The sequence below is a fragment of the Lepidochelys olivacea genome (genome assembly GCF_965140295.1).
Source record: "Lepidochelys olivacea isolate rLepOli2 genome assembly, chromosome: 10".
NCBI classification, from domain to species: Eukaryota; Metazoa; Chordata; order Testudines; family Cheloniidae; genus Lepidochelys; species Lepidochelys olivacea.
The window spans coordinates 30,090,358-30,114,014 of record NC_140420.1 but is presented as its reverse complement, the minus strand read 5'-3'; the positions used below and the strand labels follow the sequence as shown (position 1 = coordinate 30,114,014).

General features: G+C 43.6%; 1 protein-coding gene across 5 annotated transcripts; it reads right to left on the bottom strand.

Moving 5' to 3' along the window:
- Positions 1-7,597: 7,597 nt before the first annotated feature.
- EEF2KMT (eukaryotic elongation factor 2 lysine methyltransferase) lies at positions 7,598-22,550 on the bottom strand. Of its 5 annotated transcripts, none has more exons than XR_014713472.1 (10): positions 21,718-21,907; positions 20,016-20,215; positions 19,239-19,437; positions 16,403-16,465; positions 13,219-13,299; positions 12,861-12,962; positions 12,529-12,662; positions 11,576-11,883; positions 8,865-8,964; positions 7,598-8,154 (listed from the first exon to the last, which is right to left on the bottom strand). XR_014713472.1 is itself a non-coding variant. In XM_084642273.1 (10 exons), the coding sequence occupies exons 3-10, from the start codon at positions 19,413-19,415 to the stop codon at positions 8,054-8,056; spliced, it is 1,116 nt and encodes a 371-aa protein (XP_084498399.1). In that variant the 5' UTR covers positions 19,416-19,437; positions 20,016-20,215; positions 22,040-22,130; the 3' UTR covers positions 7,598-8,053. The 5 variants fall into 5 exon arrangements, 4 of the variants coding, with proteins under 4 accessions (XP_084498399.1, XP_084498398.1, XP_084498400.1 ...); XM_084642273.1 differs by lacking the exon at positions 21,718-21,907 and adding an exon at positions 22,040-22,130 and having other exon boundaries at positions 8,865-9,014; XM_084642272.1 differs by having other exon boundaries at positions 8,865-9,014; positions 21,718-21,903.
- Positions 22,551-23,657: the final 1,107 nt, after the last annotated feature.

Genomic DNA, 23,657 nt, shown 5'->3' with positions numbered 1-23,657 from the left:
AATTTGGTATGGTTTGAGATTTGTTTGCAGCTGAACTTATACTTTACATTATGTAAAGATAGAGGAAGGACATGGTCCCTGCATGAAGGAACTTAAATTTCACAATCTCTTCAGACCATTAATCTACCTCTAGCGTTTTGAATGAATGGTTTGGATAGTGACATCCCTTAGGGGAGGCTCTGTTAATGGAGATTCTCTATGTCCTAGTAAGGAGGAGAGGATGGAAAATGATAAAATACAGGTAGAATCTGATGAGAAAAATTCTCATTCAATTACATCATATAATAGCAGACAGCTAAAAAATGACAAGTTTTTAAAGTGCTTATATACCAATGCTAGAAGTCTAAATAATAAGATGGGTGAACTAGAGTGCCTCGTTTTAAATGAGGATATTGATATAATAGGCATCACAGAAACATGGTGGAATGAGGATAGTCAATGGGACACAGTAATACCACAGTACAAAATATATCAGAAGGACAGAACAGGTCATGCTGGTCGGGGAGTGGCACTATTTGTGAAAGAGAGCGTAGAATCAAATGAAGTAAAAATCTTAAATGAACCAAATAGAAATTCTTTGGTACTATGGATAGTAATTCCATGCTCTAATAATAAGAATATAACAGTAGGGATATATTAGCAACCACCTGACCCGGATAGTGATAGTGACTGTGAAATGCTCAGGGAGATTAGAGAAACCATTAAAATAAAAAACTCAGTAATAATAATGGGGGATTTCAGCTATCCCCATATTGACTGGGTACATGTCATCTCAGGACAGGATGCAGAGATAAAGTTTCTTGACACCTTAAATTACTGCTTCTTGGAGCAGCTAGTCCTAGAACCCACAAGAGGAGAGGGAATTCTTGATTTAGTCCTAAGTAGAGACAGGAATTGGTGAATATAGCTGGACCGCTTGGTAATAGTGACCATGATACAATAAAATTTAACATCCGTGTGGCAGGGAAAACACCACAGCAGCCCAACACTGTAGCATTTAATTTCAGAAATATCTACACAAAAATGAAGTTAGTTAAACAAATTAAAAGGCACAGTGCCAAAAGTGAAATCCCTGCAAGATGCATGGAAACTTTTTAAAAACACCAACTTGAATGTATACCCCAAATTAAAAAACATAGAGAACAAAAAAAAGTGCCACCGCGGCTAAACAACAAAGTAAAAGAAGCAGTGAAAGGCAAAAAGGCATCCTTGAAAAAGTGGAATTTAAATTCTAATGAGAAAAACAGAAATAACTCTGGCAAATTAAATGTAAAAGTATAATTAGGAAGGTCAAAAAAGAATTTGAGGAACAGCTAGCCAAAGACTCAAAAAGTAATAGCAAATTTTTTTTTAAGTACATCAGAAGCAGGAAGCCTGCTAAACAACCAGTGGGGCCACTGGACAATTGAGATGCTAAAGGCGCACTCAAGGACTGTAAGGCCACTGAGGAGAAACTAAATGAATTCTTTGCATCAGTCTTCACAGCTGAGGATATGAGGGAGATTCCCAAACCTGAGCCATTGTTTTTAGGTGACGTATCTGAGGAACTGTCCCAGATTGAGGTGTCATTAGAGGAGGTTTTGAAACAAATTGATAAACTAAACAGTAATAAGTCTCCAGGACCAGGTGGTATTCACCCAGGAGTTCTGAAGGAATTCAAATGTGAAATTGCAGAACTATTAACTGTAGTCTTCAGAGTACATTGCATCCGATGAAGTGAGCTGTAGCTCACGAAAGCTTATGCTCATATAAATTTGTTAGTCTCTAAAGTGCCACAAGTACTCCTTTTCTTTTAACTGTAGTCTGTAACCTATCATTTAAATCAGCTTCTGTACCAAATGACTGGAGGATAGCTAATGTGACGCCAATTTTTAAAAAGGGCTCCAGAGGTGATCCCGGCAATTACAGGCCAGTAAGCCTGACTTCAGTACCGGGCAAACCGGTTGAAACTATAGTAAAGAACAAAATTGTCAGATACCTAGATGAACATAATTTGTTGGGGAAGAGTCAACATGGCTTTTGTAAAGGGAAATCATGCCTCATCAATCTACTAGAATTCTTTGAGAGGGGTCAACAAGCATGTGGACAAAGGGGATCCAGTGGATATAGTGTATTTAAATTTTCAGAAAGCCTTTTACAAGATCCCTCACCAAAGGCTCTTATGTAAAGTAAGCTGTCATGGGATAAGAGGGAAGGTCCTCTCATGGATTGGTAACTGGTTAAAAGATAAACAAAGGGTAGGAATTAAATGGTCGGTTTTCAGAATGGAGAGAGGTAAATAGTGGTGTCTCCCAGAGATCTCTACTGGGCCCAGTCCTATTCAATATGTGCATAAATTATCTGGAAAAAGGGATAAATAGTGAGGTGGCAAAATTTGCAGATGATACAAAATTGCTCAAAATAGTTAAGTACCAGGCAGACTTCGAAGAGCTACAAAAGGATCTCTCAAAACTGCGTAACTGGGCAACAAAATGGCAGATGAAATTCAGTGTTGATAAATGCAAAGTAATGTACATTGGAAAACATAATCCCAACTATACATACAAAATGTTGAGGTTTAAATTTGCTGTTACTGCTCAAGAAAGAGATCTTGGAGTCATTGTGAATAGTTCTCTGAAAACATCCACTCAGTGTGCAGTGGCAGTCAAAAAAGCGAACAGAATGTTGGGAATCATTAAGAAAGGGATAGATAATAAGACAGAAAATATCATTTTGTCACTATATAAATCCATGGTATGCCCGCATCTTGAATACTGTGTGCAGATGTGGTCGCCCCATCTCAAAAAAGATATATTGGAATTGGAAAAGGTTCAGAAAAGGGCAACAAAAATGATTAGGGTTATGGAACGGCTGCCATATGAGGAGAGATTAATAAGACTGTGATTTCAGCTTGGAAAAGAGATGACTAAGGGGGGATATGATAGGTCTATAAAATCATGACTATTGTGGAGAAAGTAAATAAAGAAGTGTTGTTTACTCCTAACACAAGAACTAGGGGTCACCAGATGTAATTAAAAGACATAGATTTAAAACAAAAGGAAATTACCTGTGCAACTCCTTGCCAGAGGATGTTGTGAAGGCCAAGTCTATAACAGGACTCAAAAAAGAACTGGATAAGTTCATGGATGACAGGTCCATCAATGGCTATTAGCCTGGGTGGACAGGGATGATGTCCCAAGCCTCTGTTTGCCAGAAGGTGGGAATGGGCGACGGGTTTGATCACTTAATGATTACCTGTTCTGTTCATTCCCTCTGGGGCACCTGGCATTGGCCACTGTTGGAAGACAGGATACTGGGCTAGATGGACCTTTGGCCTGACCCGGTATGGCTGTTCTGATGTTCTTATACAAGGGGAAAGAATTTAGGCTGCTTTAGGAATCCTAAACTCAGAATTTTCTGAGTTTTGCCATTTCAGTTTTAAACGCAAAGGTTGCTTTCCTGTGGATTTTTACATATGGTATAATGCTTAAATTTTCTGTCACTAGCATGAACACTTCGCTTGCTCTGGGTAATTACAGGTGGCTCTTCCACATGAACGGGAGACACTCTTCATTTTGAATAAGAATATTTGCTCATAAAGAAACATTCTATTTTAAATGTAACTTTAAAATAACTTATGTTCTTGGCTGTTCTTCCTCAGGAAAATGTTGAATATCTCCTTTTATATCTTTATGGTAGCAGAACCCCCAAGCTTTTTGAAGTCTTTCTCTGGCTGTGCTTGTACAATATCCTTCTTGCTGTTTGTACAGCACATAATGCCAGATCAGCTTTCTGGATGTTCATTCTCTGTAACATATCTTTATTGCTGGTATTATCACACATGCATGGTGGTGGTGTTCACATGCTCTTTATGATGTTATTGTTATGAAAAAACTGGGATGAAATAGTTATGTGCCATAATGCCACATCACCAGTGTATCTAGGTGTACATACACCTCTGCTCTGCCTCACTTTTTGCTTTGCTCTCATTTCCACACTCCTCCACCCCCCAGAAGTGCCCCCACCTTGTGCCAAGTCTCCAGATTGCATACAGCCACCTAGAAAGCAGATAGTGTTCTAAGGCTAGTGTATTTCATTCCCTACCATATGCCCAGTGTTGACTGCTGAGATGTGAGGGAGGACAGGGGAAACTAGATCTTTTAAGGAAGAAGTCAAAACAAATGCGTAGCATCCAAGTAAAGATCTTGATGTGTTGGACGCAAAGCAAAGCGCAAAGCACCCAGCACCAACCCAGCATGTCCTGAGGAGCCTCCACTGCATATAACTTTCCAGCCTCAGGCCTGATCCAATGCCCAGTGAAGTCAATGGGAGGCATTTCAAGAGATGACTTGGGGCTTGGCTACGCTGGCACTTTACAGCGCTGCAACTTTCTTGCTCAGGGGTGTGAAAAAACACCCCCTGAGTGCTTCAAGTTTCAGCACTGTCAAGTACCACTGTAGACAGTGCACCAGCGCTGGTAGCTGTTCCCTTCAGAGAGATGGATTTTTTTTTATAGTGCTGAGAGAGGTGGGTTTTTTATAGCGCAGCTCTCTCCCAGCGCTGGTGCTGCAACTACACAGCCCTGTTAAAATGCTGCCACAAAGCCCTTGCTTTGTGTTTAAGTACCTTCAGGGGCAAAAATACTAGGTTACTAAAGGAGTTTCTAGTCTAGCGGAGAAGAGCGTAACAAGAACCAGTGGATGGAAGCTGAAACCAAAAAAATTCACATTAGTTAGAAACAAAGCACAATTTTTTAACAATGAGGATGATTAACCATTGGAACCAAGTACCCAAGGAAGTGGTGGATTCTCCGTCTCTTGTGCCTTTCTGGAAGATGTACTTTAGTCAGACACAAGTTATTGGGCTCAGTTGAGGGGTGACTGGGTGCAGTTCTATGGCTTGTGCTATACAGGTCAGCCTAGATGATCTAATGGTCTCTGGACCTTAAAAATCTATAAATGAATTTTCATCTACTGTACTTCAGTGGTCTTTGGCCTGGTTCCTGAAGATGAGTATTGATGTAGGTGATGGGGAATAAGGAAAAAGTCAGAGACGGTATTTATGGAATTGGAACAAGAAAAAAATGACTTCCCTCCATCTTCACCCTCCTGTCAGTGAAACAGCCCTGCAGATTGGAGAGTCTCCATCGAAAACTGATTCCAATGAATGGATGGAGCATTTGAGTCAATAAAGACAAAGTGTCATTGAAGACCCAATATACGCAACTTAAAACCAGAATTTTGCCTAGAGTGATGGGAATATCCTATTTTCTCTGATGTAAAAATGAAATAGGTTAAGCCTTGTGATAGGGTGGTCCACTCAGCACAGGGATGGTGCCTGGTTCTGGCCACTCTAGAGATTAGCTCATGAGGTCGACGTCCCTTCCTGCAGTTGCACGCTGTCACTCCTCTCTCTCTCAGCTCTGCAGGGCCTCTTGCTCCGGGAACTAGTGTCCTCCTCCTGACTTGGCCCTCTGGCCAGGTCTTCAAATGGTTTTCTCTTCCAGGTTTGGAATGTCTCTTCCTACAAACAGGCTCAAGCACTCTTCCTATTGGTGTTTGTTTGCCGGTATATGTGCATATATATATAACAGTATCCTGAAGTGTGGAAGATTAGAGTCTGGGTGGAGTTGATATATACTTTATTTTAAAAAGAAAAAAGTGTCAAGGGCGAAATGTTTCTTCATATCATTCATGTCCTCCATTTGTCAGTGTTTTCTTTTTGAGAGAATGTAGTGGTGAAAGATTCCAGATGGGGATTTCCAAAAGAAGATCCCAGCATGATAGACAACAGCAAAGCTGATTTTAAATTTGGGGTGTGAGAGAGCTTGAAGATAAGTGTTTACTGCCCCACTCAGCGATATGTTTTATCCCCTTTTATCTCCTTCCTGGATTCAACTTTCCATCTGTGCATATCAGCTTAAATTTTGAGAAAGGAGCGTAAACAGCTTTCTGAGGGTATGTCTTCGCTACCTGCCAGATGGGCGGACAGCAATCGATCCAGCGGGGATTGATTTAGCGTGTCTAGTTTAGACGCGATAAATCGACCCCCGAGCACTCTCTCATTGACTCCTGTACTCCAGTGCCACCAGAGGCGCAGGCAGAGCTGATGGGGGAGTGGCAGCTGTCGACTCACTGCAGTGAAGACACCACGGTAAGTCGATCTAAGTACATTGACTTCAGCTACGTTCTTCACGTAGCTGAAGTTGCGTAACTTAGATCTATCCCCCGCCCTCTTGTAGACCAGGGCTGAGGTGAAGCCATTGCCAGCAATCAAGGATCTTAGAAGCCGTAATTAATCACAAGAGAATTCCCTGAGGTGCAGTCACTGTAACCATTTAAAATGGAACTGAAATGCTATCTGCTGAATCCCTTGTGGAGGGTTTTGGTTTCCATGACAATGGGAGAAGGCATGTCTTACGCCTGCTGGTGGGGAAAGGTGCTTCGTTCTTTACCCCATATTTGCGATGCCATCTGCGACAGGAGGGGAATTGCTGAACCTGCAACGCTGGTCCTGGAAGAGACGCAAAGGTTGAATAGATTTTTAAATATTTTTGTTGTAAAATTTTGTACAGCACCTAACACAACGGGGTCTTGATCCTAAATGGACCCTCTGAGTGCTGCTGGAGGGCATTCTCCAGGAGGGGCTGTTGCTTTTGGAATTTGCTCCTTCCCCTGAGACCCATGTAGCCCATGTTTGGTGATCTTTAGGGAATGCTGAAGGGTCTGTCTTTTCTCCTTGGGAGCAGCAGATTTGGGAGGCTGGGTAGTGGAGGGAAATATATTGTTGGCACTTAAATTTTGTATGTGTTTAAGTGTTCCCTGCTGAAAATGTATTCTTTTGACCTAGTTTCCATTAGCAGGAGGAGGCTCACTGAGTCCACTATCTGTCCATCTTCTGGTGTGGTGCAAAGGAAATGGATCTATATGATCATAGAATTTTAAAATAGGATACTTCCAAAGATAGACCTACCTGCCCCTCAGTCATGTTAACCCCCCCTGTGCCCCTCTCCCCACGAGTCTGGCACAGTCTCCATCTTCTCATGGGCAAAATGTCCTCACTTTCCTGCATAGCCCATGTTTAGAACTCCTGCTTCCAATTGGCCTTCTATAGCTAAACTTACTCCATTCCCACCCTGCTCTAACTTTCCTTCCCATCCCCAACTGGAACCACTATGACACACCTACAACAAAACAAATAAATGGCTCTGACTCTATTCAAACCCTGCCCTTCTTTTTCCCCCAACCCCTGCTGTTTGTTTGACTCCTCAGGTGTGTTATGTCTAATATGTGGCTTGAAGCTCCAAGTTGCTGAACAGCCTAAAACTCATCAACTTCAGTGAGAGCTGATGCTGCTCCGTGTTTCCCAAGAGAACACCATGCCGCACAGGACTGAGCCCCAGGGCTAGATTCTGATCACATGTCCACCAGTGTAAAATAGGAGCTAGTTCTGATTTACATCAGAATCTGACGCCCTGACTTATATTTCAAACCAGGCAAACCTATGGCACTGTATAAACAGCAATGCATTTATTGTAGCTATTCTATTATTCAAGTTGTGACAGGAAGACAAGCACTGCAGAAAGTCTGAACGAACAGATCATGGCTCAAAAACAATAGCAAATATAAATTATTCTTTAATATATAAACTTAAATTGTTCATTGCTCTATTTCACCATGCCGGGAAGAGAGTCATTATTTTTGGTGTCACAAAACTTATTTCCAATGTGTGCATATCACAACACCATAGAATCACTACAGTTTACTTCCTTGTGCCCTCTGGAAGAATAAAATCTCAGTCTGAATGAGGCCCCATTCCTGCACCTGACAACCTATGGACTCCCAAGGAATCACACTGGAGGCAGCAGGGCTGCACACAGGTGAGGCTGTCCACTCACCCACTATCAATTGCAGCATTGGGGCCTAAAACACACTGACAACGTACAGAGCTTAAACTTGCTTTCTGAGTCTGCCACTCAAGTACATGTCCAGAATTCAAGGTCATTGTCATGATCATGATAGATCTTATGCTTAGTCTGTCAAAATGTCTAGTAGTAATATTGGATTTACAAAGTCTACGCAAGTAATTTTAGAAGAGTTATGTTTGAATGCAGGTCATATAGGAAAAGGTTCTTTGTGTGAGTAGGAACAACCTGCCATCCGATCCCAACTTTATCTGGAGAGAGAAACAGAAATAAAAACAATCACTCTTTTGCTTAGTAAAATACAAAACATACATACTACCGTGTGCCAAATCTTGTAATAATGGATCATTAGTAGGCGGTGAAAGCAAGAGCCACAAATATTCACGGTAAGTAATTTAAAGAGATTTCTATTACATGCTTGTGCCATATATTCAGCATCATTTTATTAATTACCCACTTCTGAAGGACCACACATCCAGCTTGTATTCTGTAGAAGTCTAGATTTTGAGGATGCTGTGAGGGAAATCCCAAACATCTCCCTCCCCCCGCCCACAATTTAATTGTATATGACCCTGTCTATATGGTCAAAGCCTCAGTTTTAGGGTTCAGCTGGAATGTTACCTGTACAACATTAGAGCACAGATGATTATTTACTGTTATTATTAACCCTCATTATCTGCTTGGCTAGCGGTCACCAAGCTTGCAATTCATTTTGAGGAGGCAATGTAGCAAATATTAGTCTCATTAGGACACAGTAAAAAGAGGCCCCATTCCTGAAATCAGCTCTATGGGGGGCAGACTGTTTCTCCTATTCAGACCCCACAGGATTCAGCTGGTGTATTGGAACCTTAACTAAAGCAATGCCCACCATCAAAGATTGCTGTCTTCAGCTCTGTAACAAGATTAAGTAACTGGGAAGAAGTCCAAACCTATCATGGCATATATACAGCATAACTCTTACCTAGTTCAGTCTGGAAGAGGTGATAAGTGTCTGGATTACGAACTGTGAAGGCAATGTAGATCTCAGGTGGTTTTCCAACAGTTTTGGAAATGGAAAGTTGCTGCAGGACACCGATAAGGGATAAAGTTATCTGGGGATCATACACCACATCTACATAAAAAGGAAAGGGTTTGTATATTTATAAACAAAACAAAAAGCAGACTAAAAATACAAAATAAAAGGATTAAATGGAGGCACGGTCAAGTAATTTAAGATGAGAATTTGACCTGTATTATGGGAACATGGCCCTTTAAAAAGGGAACCAGGACCAGCCCCTATGACTAGGGACCAGCTCCTCAGGGGAGCCCATGTAGACCAGAGGGAATGTACCTGTGACTGACGAGTCATTTATTACACTCAGCTGGGGTGGAGACTGAGGGTAGGCCTATACTTAAAACGCTGCACTGGTGCAGCTGCATTGCTGTAGCTCTTCAGTGAAGACACTCCTATGGCAATGGGAAAGCATCTCCCATCAGCGTAGTTAATCCACCTTCCTGAAAGGCAGTAGTTATGTTGACGGCAGAAGCTTTCCTGTTGACATAGCACTGTCTACAGGGGGGGAGTGGGTTGGTATAACTACGTTGCTCAGGGGTGTGGATTTTTCACACCCTAGAGCGATGTAGTTATACTGACCTAGGTCTGTAGCGTAGACCTGGCCTGAGAAGATAATATAAAACAAGCAGGATTTAGCTAGTTCTCCTTGGCACTAGAGATAGACCTGTCTGGATAAGGGGTTCTGGCACGGCTGAGCTTTTAGGAGTTTGTGTTGGATGGCAAAGACTATTAAAGGTTTATTTTGATAAGAAGATGCCAGGAAGCAAAGGCCCTGGGCCTATCAAAGAGCTAGCGTCCTCCCTTCAGGGAGAAGAAGAGTAGAAGTCTGCGGAAAGGCTGGGACAAACAATGGGTGAAAAGGAATCACATGAGGCTGTTTCATGTTATTCCTCATGGACTTTCTGTTGCTGTTTGGGCGGGGTGAGGTGATAACTCTGTGAACCGATAGAAGAGCCTTGACTGGAGTGGCATTGGGTTGAAAGAACTGCTGTGGTGGCTGGTGGGGCCTGCAAGTGTGCGTACCTGAGGCGAGAGAGAGTGCTGGTACGGATGGATTATCACAACCTGTTTTAAAGATTGCTTTAATGCTGGTGGGTGAAGAGGTTCACTCCAGATTCCAACTATCAAAGGATTTTTAAGAAGTGTTTTTTTAAACAGACCTCTCCACTTTACTGAATTGCCCTTCAGTGAAGCTGGTGCACAAATAAGTAAAAAGAAAATTAGGTCCTGATCCTGCAAAGGATATTTAACCCTTACTACTATGCAGAGTGCTGGTGAAGGGGGAAAAATGGTCTGCACTTGTGGATTTTACAGATTTGGCCTTCTCAGGTTGCAACTGAATTGAAAGCAGCTCACATTGCAACACCTCATTGCAAAGGCCAGGAGTTAAATTACAGTTGGTTGATTCTGGAATAATTTCTAAGGGTGGAAACCCTGATGAAACAATGTAAAAACTGCCCCTTGAAGTATCACAAGTGTCAATCTCACAAATTAACATTCTGATTCTGCAATTTTCTACTGGTCTTTCAGTTATGAGCCCTGATGTTCAGGAGTTGGTCATTTCAGTGTAATCCCTGTGATGTACAACTAGGGCATCCAAAAGCCAAGACCTGTGTATGGGCCAATGGTCAAAGAGATCAGTCACACTGGATTTAACCTAATAAAAATATGAACTGTGCTATCTAGACATACCGAGCATAACACTTTATCCTAAACTTTAGATTTCCTTGTTTTTATGAGCTCAAGTTAGGCCGTTTTCAGAGCCCCGTGTAATAGATTAGATATCTATGATCATTAATTTTATGGAATAAACATCTTTTTATGGCTAATGGTCTACACGTGATACATTGTATCAGTCCTCACACACCTTTCAGCACCTCACCTGAACTCTTAAGCAGCTTGCTTAGTTCACACACACCCAAAAAATGGGCTGAAATTCTGCCTTCAGCTACATCTGTGCAGCTCTGGAGCTTGTCTAGAAGAACAGTTGGTGTGTGGCAAGGTGACATGTGACTCTACATTGCACAGAGTGTGCTGCCCTCTAGCCATGTGGACTTTGCTACCACACATTAAAAGTTCTGTAGTTCACTTCGCTGTATTTGACTTTGAAACCGGGGTACATCAAAGCTCACTTGGGAACTTTTAGTGTGTGGTAGTAGGGACACAGTAAGTGCATGTTGTAGATTTACACCCCCGCTTGCCACACACTTTGTCTAGACAAGCCCCTAGTATTGTTAGACTTAGTATTATTAGATTTACTATTAAACTCCTTAACATTATCAGATGAGCAAGTGCTGTAAAAGTAAAATTTCTTTAATATGCACTATCCTTGTTGAGAGTGCCAGCCAGCGGTGCTCTGGAAATGTGGAATTCACCTCCAATTTTAAAACAGAAGAAGTGACAAAAGAGAAATAAATTGCTTTTCAAGGATGAGTAAACAACCACTGAATATTGAGATGAAGACAGGATGGTAAAATAAGGCAGAATTACACCCCTCACATTTCAGAATTTGCAGTTGACTGACCAGTCATCTTGACTGAATAAAGTTCAGTAATTATTATTTTTGCATTTCTATTGTTATTTCATCACAGTGAGATGCGATCAGAAATGTACTGTACCTGCTGCAATGACAACATCAGCTTGAAGCTCTGAAAGTTGTTCCTCTGCAACAGAATCCCAGTCAAGTTCTGCAACTGTTATTTTTGGTCCTTGTAAATCCATCACTTCTGCCCTCTGGCTTTGGGATTGCATTTTGGTGTGATTCTCAGTTTCAGACTCCAGAACAAAGCCATTTAAATGGATGTTTTCTCTCAGTTGCTCAAGAACACAGTGATGGTAGTCACTAAACACATATGCCTTAGGATTACAGATTTTACAGATTGCAATTCCTGTGAGGCCAATCCCACTTCCTAATTCCAAGACAGTCCTGAAGGTTAATGGATTAAAATCAGTATTTACACATGGATCTAGACAAGATTCAGTTACGGAATCAAAACCAATAGAAATGTATGCACCTAAGAGCGAAACTAGCTGTAAATGATTTCAGTGATTCTTGAATAAACTACCCAGATTCCAGTCTTTGCTTCAAATAAGTATCAGGAATGAAAAATAATTAGGATTCAATTATAATAATAGCAATTAGAGAGTGAAAATATGAATAAAATTAACATCTCCTGGGGACCAATACAGGACTGTGCCCTGTGGTATATTATGCATATATCCAGACTAAAATGTTATCTTGTTAAATTTCATACTATCCTCCTAGTTATACCTCCTTGGACTGCCAAGTATTTTATGATTTCCTTATTACTTGATGATTTAAAAGTGTTTTGGACAAGGGAAATTTATACTCCCCCCCTCTCCCCTGAGGGTTATGGATACCTGAGTTGGAGTTTTTGTCTTGGATTTTAAAAATATGCATTGTTACAGTTCTTAGTTATATTAGGGGCATATATAGTATAATGCCAAACTACTGTCATGTAACTCATTTATAATATGAACGAAAACATTTAAGTTAACTCTGTGCCCCCAGTTTTCTAGCTGTGATTTCATGTAACTAGAGCTCCATTACCTGTTATTGAAAATGGCAGAATTCTCTATTGCCCATTCAGCAAGATAAAGAGCAGCATCCCACGTGACTAGTCCTGTGGTTCCCTGTGAGATTATTGCCACCGTCTCAGAAAGTGTAACAGAGTCTCCTGTGGGCTAGAAAACACACGCAGGGAAAGAAAGATGCATTGGCATGGCCACCACATTTCACAATTTTAAATCAACATTAGCGTCTGGGAGAAGGTAAGAAGTATTTTACACTTGGGGTTTCTGGGTTTTATTTTTAAACCAGTTATGGCTCAGTTTAAACGATAAAAAAGGACATATAACCATGAAGATGATATTAGCTTTTACCAGTAAGTAGCTTTTATAACAGTTGGTAGATTCTTCTTTATTTAAAATATCTGCTAGTACATCATACAATTCATCCAGGGGTTCGGTTGCTACGGACTCATGCTGTGGGAAAGAGAAGAGAGATCAGTGAAGAACTTCAGATCTCCAGATATTATTAACGAAACACAGGCAATAAACACATAGTCAAATACCATTTATTCCATCTTTAACCATAACATATGCATTTAATGCTAATTTGTGTTATAATAAATGATCAGCCGAGCCTGGGCCAATACTGCAAAAAACATATTTTCAAGTTACTTTTAATAACAGGTTGAATGGAAAAAGAGTGCCAAGCAATATATAATCCCAACACTACCTTTTTAATGAGTTCAGATATGAAGCATCTTCTGTACTTCAAGGAAGGGGGATATTTCAGGCATAAGGGGTGAAGAATAGTCTGAAATGATAAAACAACACCTGCAGACCAACCAGCTACCAGGTGAGGATTTTATTAGAGGCACTGAAGGAACGGGGGAGGAAAAGATAGCTACCAATTTGCTCGGTTCACTTTGTATCTTGGGAATGCTGGGTGATTTCAATTTGCAGCTAAGCTATTTGATACTCAGCTGGAAAAACAAATTCCATGTACATTCCTGCAGTGAATTCTGGTACCCCCAGCCGGTCACAGATGTGAGGGAGCCACACATCCTCTACTTTGCCCCCCAAAAATAAACAGTAAAACTGAAAGGAAAATGAGTCTGAGTGGCTCTTTCCTCTAATTTTTCTTCCAGGCCCCATCCCTATAAATAAATAAACGGGACTGCTCCATCTGCACTTGGAGCTGGGAGCCATTCCCAGCTTGTGTACATATAGACAGGTTTCAGAGTAACAGCCGTGTTAGTCTGTATTCGCAATCCGATGCATCCGATGAAGTGAGCTGTAGCTCACGAAAGCTTATGCTCAAATAAATTGGTTAGTCTCTAAGGTGCCACAAGTACTCCTTTTCTTTCTGTGTACATATACTCACTCTAGCTCCATCCTGGACTCAGGAAAGAGACTCTCCCCACACGTCTACCCTTTGTTTTGAATCAAGGCAATGTTCACTGAGAAAGTGTTAGTCACACTGGTCCTCCAGCAAATGAAAAGTTGGCAAGTTAGGTCACTTCAGCTCTTCAATTAGCCCCAACAACTATGTTATGGTGAATTAGGTCCCTTAATGTACTCTTAATAGTTACAGTTCCCTTTATATAAGTGGCCTAGGCTGAATTCTGCACTCGGCTAGACATGATGGACCCTGACTCCAAAGCTGTGCTCTCCCTACATGTGGGCATCTCAGTCAGGGGTTCCACATGTGGAAGGCGATCAATACATAGGACTTGAGGCCCATTGTGCCCCAGAGTTGGGAACACACTTTTGTTCAGAAGGAGGTGTTCACTGTGACAATATGACAAGAATTTGATACTAAAGGCTGTGGAGAAGTACTTGATATTCTATCCTTTATGAAGCAAGTAGGGAGTGAACTGCAATCATGTGATAGACAGGAAATGGGAGTAGCTTCGTGTTCCCAGTATTTGTACCACACGTGAGGATGTAGTACCCTATTTCCATACACACGAAGACACACTATCAGTCAATAGACAATATATGTCACAAACAGCCTGTAAGAAAAATTGAAGTTAGAGCTTTTTCTTGATTTTTTTGTATTGAAAATTAATTGCTATTTTGAAAACTTTCCACCAGCTCTAAAAGCCCAATACTTGATAGTTAAAAAAATAAGACAGAGTTGTAACTGTTTTAATGCAACTGATCAGAGGGCACAAGCCCACTGAAAGCAATTACTGCCTTTTTGTATGTTCCGATTTAAATTAAAAGGCGACTGTGGGAGACTAGCAATCTCACAGATTTGGGAGAGAGATGAACAGCCTTTCACTTCCAGGTTGCCAGTTCAGATCCAGCCAGTGCTAGAAGATATCACAACTGTTTATCACTCATGAGTAGGGCCCTCCCAAATTCACGGCCATGAAAAACACATCATGGACCGTGAAATCTGGTCTCCCTCCGTGAAATCTGGTCTTTTGTGTGCTTTTACCCTGTACTATACAGATTTCATGGGAGAGACCAGCATTTCTCAAATTGGGAGTCCTGACCCAAAAGGGAATTGCAGGGGGGTGCTCAGAAGGTTAGCTTAGGGGGGTTGTGATATTGCCACCCTTACTTCTGTGATGCTTTCGGAGCAGGGCGGCCAGAGGGGGTGGCTGTTGGCCAGGTGCCCAGCTCTGAAGGCAGCGCCCTGCCAGCAGCAGTGCAGATGTAAGGGTGGCAATACCATACCATGCCATCTTTACTAGGGATGTAAAATGTTACCGGTTAACTGATAAGCATTAGTCTTACCAATAATGTATTCAGTAAACAGTAAGAGGGATGAAGCCGGGGCCACAGGTGGGGGCAGGTGCGGGGCTGGAGCCCTGGGACCCCCAGGGGCCAACTCACGGGTGCGGGGCTGGCAGCTGGGACCGTGGGTAAAATGTGGGAATGCTGCAGCAGCCCCCACACCCCTAGTTCCTGCACCTACGTTGTGAACTCATTAACAGTTAAACCTTCGCTGATACAATTTTAATAGTTTAAATGGTTATTTTTTAAAATGCTATTTACATCCCTAATCCTTACTTCTGCGCTGCTGCTGGCGGAGGCTCTGCCTTCAGACCCTGGCTCCCAGTCAGCAGCCACCGCTCTCCAGCTGCCCAGCTCTGAAGGCAGAGCCACCAGCAGGAGCAACACAGAAGTAAAGGTAGCAGTACTGCACCCCTCTATAATAATCTTGCAACCCCCCACCCCCGGACCCCTACAATTACAACACTGTGAAATTTCAGATTTAAATAGCTGAAATCATGAAAGTTACTATTTTAAAAATCCTATGACTGTGAAATTGACTAAAATGGACCGTGAATTTGGTAGGACCCTACTCATGGGAAAGGAGACAATGGTCTCAGCCCAAGACCTACTGAACAGAATTCACATCACAACCCATCCCACGCCCCTAAACTGGTACTAGCTGGCATTCTTATTGTAGCCTCAGACGCAGCAAAGGACTGAATGGGAATGGAGAGTGAATTAACCCTCTTATCCTTAGAGATGGCCCCTCACGTCAAGGTTAAAGCACACTGGCGGAGTATTCTGGGAAGTTTATACTGCTGCACCTCTCACTATATTGCCTCTATGAATCAATAGGGAAATTCAGTGTTTGACACTTTGCATGAACACTACAGTCTCTAACCATTTCTCAAATTTCAAAATAAATAAAAACATGGGTTTCTTGTGTTCCAACTCCCTTGTCTATGAAGGATAGTTACATAACATGAATAAAAGAAAATCTGCTATTCTATTGGTAAACACAGAGATTAGTATTAGATCTGACTCCCTTACTGTTTTTTAAATACAATTTAAAAAGAATACGATGCAATAGTTTTCATTACACTAGGTGGCATCGTATCTTTAGAATAGTTCTAGTCTGTTCTATGATATGTATTGAAATCTGATTATATTAAAATAACATATTTTACCTTCTGCAAAATATCCAGTAGTAGCAAGGCATCTGATGAACTCTTTAATTTTTTTTCAAGTTCCTACACAAAAGGAGGGGAAAAAAGTTGAGAAATATTCCAGGATGCTATTCCATTACCACGTTTGAACATCACAAACTGGTGAAAACTCCTTTAACAGAGTATGTTACTTGCTTTGTGATTAAAAATAAATAAATCACACCCAGATGGTAGGAAATAAAGAAGTAATAAAGAGCCTTCTGTAAGCCATAATATTAACATAATCTATAATGTATATAGCTGCTACTGCAATACAAATACATAATTATTATTAATTGAATGAGGAAAGTAAAAAACAAAGGTGAAGACCAGATGACTAATCAGTCAGCCCTCCCACACTAATGTACAAAGCTCCCACCCCAATGAGGTGAGAAATATTAAATCTTCCCTTCTCCAAGAGGAGAGCTGAGTATCTCTCCAGACATTGGAAATCTTGGCATCGAAGTAAGAACAAAATCTGCCTGTTGCTAGACACTATATCCCCCACATAGATTTATTGCATTAATTGTCTTTAACAGAAATCTTATAACCAAGAGTGCTGTTTCAATATAACCTCAGTGGCCAGTTATATTTCTTCAGCCTTTTTTCATTGATCCATTTCTAGCCAAACCTGCTCACCTTACTCAGATGACTAGTTCCACTGAAGTCCATGGGACCATTTGTGTAAATAAGGCAAGTAAGGCAAGTGGGTTTTTGGCCCTTCATTAGTGGTTGAAATGCGGAGAAAATGGTTCACAGAGGAACGTATAAATGGTGAAATCAACAGTAGTAAAACTCACTAGATAGTGAAGTAAACAGATGTCCTGAATTGTTTCAAAACACTGCGGTCTGTAAACTGCAAATCCTCCTACAGGGAAATTGTTCTGAGAAAAAACTTACTTTACTGCAAAAGGGTCAATGTATATTGAGGCTGATGTCTGAAAAGTGACACTACAGCACATTGCAACTGAAACACAGAGGGTTCAAGAGGAATGAGTGGTGACACCCACTGTCTGCTAAACTCAGGCATTCTTTATTCTATACTAATAAACTCATAACAGGAGCTGCCAAAGCACCATTCTGAACATACTGCAAATATTCTATGGTGAATTGATTTTCTGAAATTAGCTTTGCTCTAATACCAGATGCTATGAACAGATGAATTAGACCATGAAGCACAGCCATTTTAGGAAAGAAAAAAAATCCTCCGAATGAGCGTTATTTGTACTGTGGAATTAGCTTGTAAATTGAGGGATTTTGTTGCAGAATCACTGCAGTCAACAATCTTTAGTTTTAATATTTGGAGTCACTACTGAGGTATATGGGGCCAGATTGTTGCCTGGTATAAACTAGCTACACTGAAATCAATAGAGTTAAAACTGATTTACATTGCTTGATCATCTGGCCCATGCATGTGCTGAACGGGTCCCAAGGTTTGCATCTCCTCCTTCTCTATGGCAAATAACAGAAATGGAAAGGAAAATTCTTAAGACACATCTGGATTTTTCTTGTCTCTTCATTCTGATGATAGATGGCAGAACAACATGAATCCTATGTTTTGTGCCCTTCTGTGAGGATACTATACTTAATTTACCTTTTTTCTGTCATCTACAAAATAAAAGTAAGGAGACTATGAAAGTGCCCTGACAACTTTTCACTTCAAATCTCAATATCTGATGTGGCAGCTCCTAGGATTTGTTGGAAGAATCTTTAGCCTTAATGATGGCCTCACACTGCAAACTCTTAGAGTCATCTAAGCCCCCCTACTCACAGAGTTCAGGAGCAAACCCATCTTTAGGTCTGTCACAGTGAACTAAGGGTTGATTTAGATCTCTGGGTCTCAGTAGCATATTTCTTAAATACTTTCTGACAAATCAGACTATTCAGCTATGATGGGGCCCATATCCTCTGAATTCTGCTGTGTACCGGATAAACTTTAAATACCTGTAAATATGGGGATATTCTAGATTGTATACCTTATAGTTAATGTTGAGACCCGAGACAAATTTTAGATGCATATTTACTATCAGACATCTTGTAATTATTACTATTCCCAGCAAAGTTAATTGTAAGCATATTTCAGATCAAATTGTGTCCACAGTGTTCAAAGGTGAAGGCTACATTTATATATAATTTTCCCGAGAAATTGCCTAATACTTACTTTCTGAGTGTTTTGTTGGTCTGGTGAATAATCATGGAAAGTGAATAAATTGTTCACTAAAATAGTGCATCAGTGCCTGCAACAAACATGACTATTCTGAATCTGTCTGGCTGTTGTGCTTTAGCCACAGATAACGGGAACTATTACATGAAAAAAAGTAGGGTCAACAATTTGGCTTAAATTTCATGAAAACTATAATGGTGAGCCATGGATGACACCTGATAACAGGTCTCCGAACATTACTTAATCATCTTAAAGTTAGAAACATTTGGTTGTTGGTAATGTTGATTCCATCAGTGCTGAGAAGGAGTAGTTTGCACATGTTTCTGTCAGTATTTAAACAGGTTGAAAATATAAATGTGAAGAATTCCAAAATAGCTATACTAAAAGGGCCAACCATTGAAATTAGGCTAAATTCACAAACGTCCAGGACATAAGTTTAAACATGTTATCATAAGTGATTGAGCCAATCAAAAACAGAAGCTTATTTTGCCAGTACTCTCTCATATACAAAAGAAAGTTTAGAGACTGAAGAATTTTGTGTAACACAATTTAGTAGCTGTCTGCCTAAGTAGGTGTACTTCTGGTGTAGATGGTTCTTTATCACAGTAGTAAAATACACCCCTCTGGCCGAAAGCTTGAGAGCTAAGTTGTTACCAGATTCAGACACACATGCTGATCGTCGGAGCCCGGGGCGGATGGGACCCCAGTAACGAGCGAGTGTTGAGAGAATGCAGAATTAGTCAGCGCTATGCCCAGCTGATGCGGCAACTCATGGTGTTGGATGTCATCAGGTGGTCGAGGAACATCTACATAGAACACATCACTGGACATCGGCAATACCAGGAGAGATGAGCTGGAGTGCCAATGAAAAGTGAAATTGGAAAGTAACTGAAATACTTCCTTGATGGATTGTATTTTCTAATGGACAACCTACCCTAAATTCTCAACTACTGAGGGACAATCTTCACTCATTGGTATATTTTGCTTTCCACAACCAACTCTCTGTACAACTTTTCATGAGTGATGTACCCGAATACTTGGATGCTAATATCTAAAATGTATTGTTAAATATATTCATCTACATTTGGGTTATTGCTGATTATGTGCGATATGTATCTTATGACTTTTAAAATAAACTTTGTATTTGTGGATAATCTATGAACTATACCCAGATGTACAGACACTCTTTTCCTAACCTGTGTACTATATAACTTTTTAACATTAGCTTTAATACAATTTTTAAATCTGACTGTTTATAGGCCTATGGAGAACTCCACGGGATCAAAGAGGGGACACACACACACGCACACTCTCTCTCTCTCTCTGCCCTGGTCTACACTGGGAGGGGGGGAGGGGGGTGATCGATCTAAGTTATGCAACTTTAGCTACAAGAATAACATAGCTGAAGTCGACATACTTAGATCGACTTACCGTGGTGTCTTCACCGCGGTGAGTCAACTGCTGCTGCTCCCCCGTCAACTCTGTCTGCGCCTCTCGCGGCGCTGGAGTACAGGAATCGACAGGAGAGTGTTGGGGGGGGGTCGATTTTTTGCATCTAGACTAGACACGATAAATCGATCCCTGCTGTATCGATTGCTGCCCGCCAATTCGGCGGGTAATGAAGACATACCCTAGGTTTAAAAAAGTAAAATAAAGCTATTGAGTTGGCTAGTGTGTGCATGTCACTGCCCTCTATGGAATGAAATCAGAGCTGTTTCACTCATGAATCCAACAGAATTCTGTTTCACAATCCCAGGCCTTTCTGTGGTGCAGATTCCTCAGATGCTATAAAAGCAAAGCTGAAAAGAGGAAGAAAAGGCAGACTGTCCAAGCAAGCTGCAAAAACATAGTGACCATATATCTTGGTTTCACTGGTACAGTTCTAGTTTTTCCTATGATATCCAGGTGTGCCAGGCACTTCTTTCAGGTTCTTTCCATTTTTAATTTAATGGGTATTTTTCTTTTTTTAAATACCCATATAATATTTGCTTAAGATATACTTCTATAGTGAGCAGAGTTTGGTCGGCTTTTTCCAGGTACAAACAGTCCAATGCAATGAATGCTCAGTGTGATCAACAGTGTTTGGAGTGAAGAGAAAAGCTGTTGATGTTGATGACAGTTGTGTAGTGTGTCTCATGAAAACAATCTTCAACTCAGAGATATGCACACCAATTTACTTTAAGTACTTATGAGCACCTCAGAATCTTTAATGTATTTATGCTTGTAACACCTCTAGGAGGTAGGGCAGTACTATCACCATTGAGACGCCGAGTGATTTGACTAAGATCACGCAAGAAGTCTGTGGCAAAGCAGGGAATTGAACCCAGGTCTCCCAAATTCTTGAAAAGTGTCCTAATCCCTGGACCATCCTTCCTCTCTGCTAGGACAACAGCTGGGACTAGTGACACCAGCACACCTTAAAAAACCCCAACTTTTGTATGGCTATTTCCCAACTCTAAAAAACAACCCCACAGAGCACAGCAACCAGGAGGGCCAGCTTGCAGTAACAATAGCAACTGAATGCACCTAAAGGGCTTTTGTTCAATGGTTTTCGGCAGCCCCATTATAAAAGCCATTTTAGTGCCCCTACTCACAGAACTGTTTCTGATTTTGAAATCAGGATCACTTTTCAAAGATGACAGGTCTCAAAATCACAGCCCACCAGCTTCACCTCAAGTAGGAGAAAGGAGCTTATTTTGCTGAATGAGATGAGAATTTTTACATCATTTAATTTTCTTTTCCCAACAGTAGCAATAAACCAGGTGGGAGCAGCAGGTCCATCAGGGGGCAGCCCATTTCCAGAACATCCTGATTTGGTGGGGCTTGGTCCTGCTTTGAGCAGGGGGTTGGACTAGATGACCTCCGGAGGTCCCTTCCAGCCCTGAGATTGTACCAGTGGCACGGCAGGCCAGAGGTGGCTTGGCAGAGCGGGGAGCTAAGGTGTTTGCACAGCCGGCAAGCAGGGCTCTGGCTAGCCGGGCTCGCCCCAGCACTGCACTCTTCACGGGCGAACGCAGTAAGAGGAGTCAGAGAAGGGGGAGGCTGCTGCTGCTGGGGGCCAGGACTGGGCAGCCCCACACCGGGGCGCTGGAAGAGTGTGTAGAGTGGGGGAGCTGAGAGCTATTGAACCAACCTGTAAACCCTGTATACGATGGACACCACTTCAAGCCAGGGGGTGCAGCAGCATCTGTGGGCCCCGGATCACCCGGCCCAGGCACCGGGCGGCTCCTGGGGCCAGGACTGGGCTGCCCCAGATCACCAGGCCCGGGCGGCTCCGGGGCCAGGACTGGGTAGCCCTGGACTCCGGGGCCAGGCTGACCCAGCTGCCGCCCGCCCCTCACATGGACCCGCCCCAGGCAGCCCCTCCCCGCGGCCCCTGCCGCCCCCTCTCCGCAGCGAGCGGCCTCTCCCCATCCGGTCGCGGGCTGGTGCCGGGGCGCCCGCCTCCGACTCACCGCCCAGGGGAAGGCGCCGAGCTGCCTGCCGGCCAGGAAGCCGCGCTGGAAGCGGAGCCCCAGGTGCCGGGCTTCCTCCGCCGCGGGATCCATCGCTCGCTAGCCCGGCTCAGCCGGGTCCCGCCGTCCCCTCAGGGCAGGCCGCGTCCCCGGCCTCGGGTGATCGCCTCTTGCCGGGCAGACACCACCCCCGCTCCCGTCCTGCGGGGGCGGGGAGCGACACGGGCTCCGCTGCGGCCCAGGCCTCGGACCAGGCGGGGGTGGCACCAGTCGCCGCCCCGCCCCCGCCCCGCTTTGGGGACGATGCGGCCAGTTTCACCAGATCCCTGGGGCGTGGGTGTCCCCAAGGCACGGCCTGGAGCCTGGCTCTGTGTCCCCATTGCAGGGTGCGGGTGTTCCCATGTCAGGCCTGGCGCCTGCGTCCCTGCGTGGCTCTGTGTCCTCGTGTTCCCATGTCAGGCCTGGCGCCTGCATCCCTGCGTGGCTCTGTGTCCTCGTCTTCCCATGTCACCCGCGTCCCTGCGTGGCTCTGTGTCCTCATGTTCCCATGTCAGGCCTGGCGCCTGCGTCCCTGCGTGGCTCTGTGTCCTCGTGTTCCCATGTCAGGCCTGGTGCCTGCGTCCCTGCGTGGCTCTGTGTCCTCGTCTTCCCATGTCAGGCCTGGCGCCTGCATCCCTGCGTGGCTCTGTGTCCTCATGTTCCCATGTCAGGCCTGGCGCCTGCATCCCTGCGTGGCTCTGTGTCCTCGTCTTCCCATGTCACCCGCGTCCCTGCGTGGCTCTGTGTCCTCATGTTCCCATGTCAGGCCTGGCGCCTGCGTCCCTGCGTGGCTCTGTGTCCTCGTCTTCCCATGTCAGGCCTGGTGCCTGCGTCCCTGCGTGGCTCTGTGTCCTCGTGTTCCCATGTCAGGCCTGGCGCCTGCGTCCCTGCGTGGCTCTGTGTCCTCGTCTTCCCATGTCACCCGCGTCCCTGCGTGGCTCTGTGTCCTCATGTTCCCATGTCAGGCCTGGCACCTGCGTCCCTGCGTGGCTCTGTGTCCTCGTGTTCCCATGTCAGGCCTGGCGCCTGCGTCCCTGCGTGGCTCTGTGTCCTCGTGTTCCCATGTCAGGCCTGGCGCCTGCGTCCCTGCGTGGCTCTGTGTCCTCGTGTTCCCATGTCAGGCCTGGCGCCTGCATCCCTGCGTGGCTCTGTGTCCTCGTCTTCCCATGTCACTCGCGTCCCTGCGTGGCTCTGTGTCCTCATGTTCCCATGTCAGGCCTGGCGCCTGCGTCCCTGCGTGGCTCTGTGTCCTCGTGTTCCCATGTCAGGCCTGGTGCCTGCGTCCCTGCGTGGCTCTGTGTCCTTGTCTTCCCATGTCAGGCCTGGCGCCTGCATCCCTGCGTGGCTCTGTGTCCTCGTCTTCCCATGTCACCCGCGTCCCTGCGTGGCTCTGTGTCCTCATGTTCTCATGTCAGGCCTGGCGCCTGCGTCCCTGCGTGGCTCTGTGTCCTCGTGTTCCCATGTCAGGCCTGGCGCCTGCATCCCTGCGTGGCTCTGTGTCCTCGTCTTCCCATGTCAGGCCTGGCGCCTGCATCCCTGCGTGGCTCTGTGTCCTCGTGTTCCCATGTCAGGCCTGGCG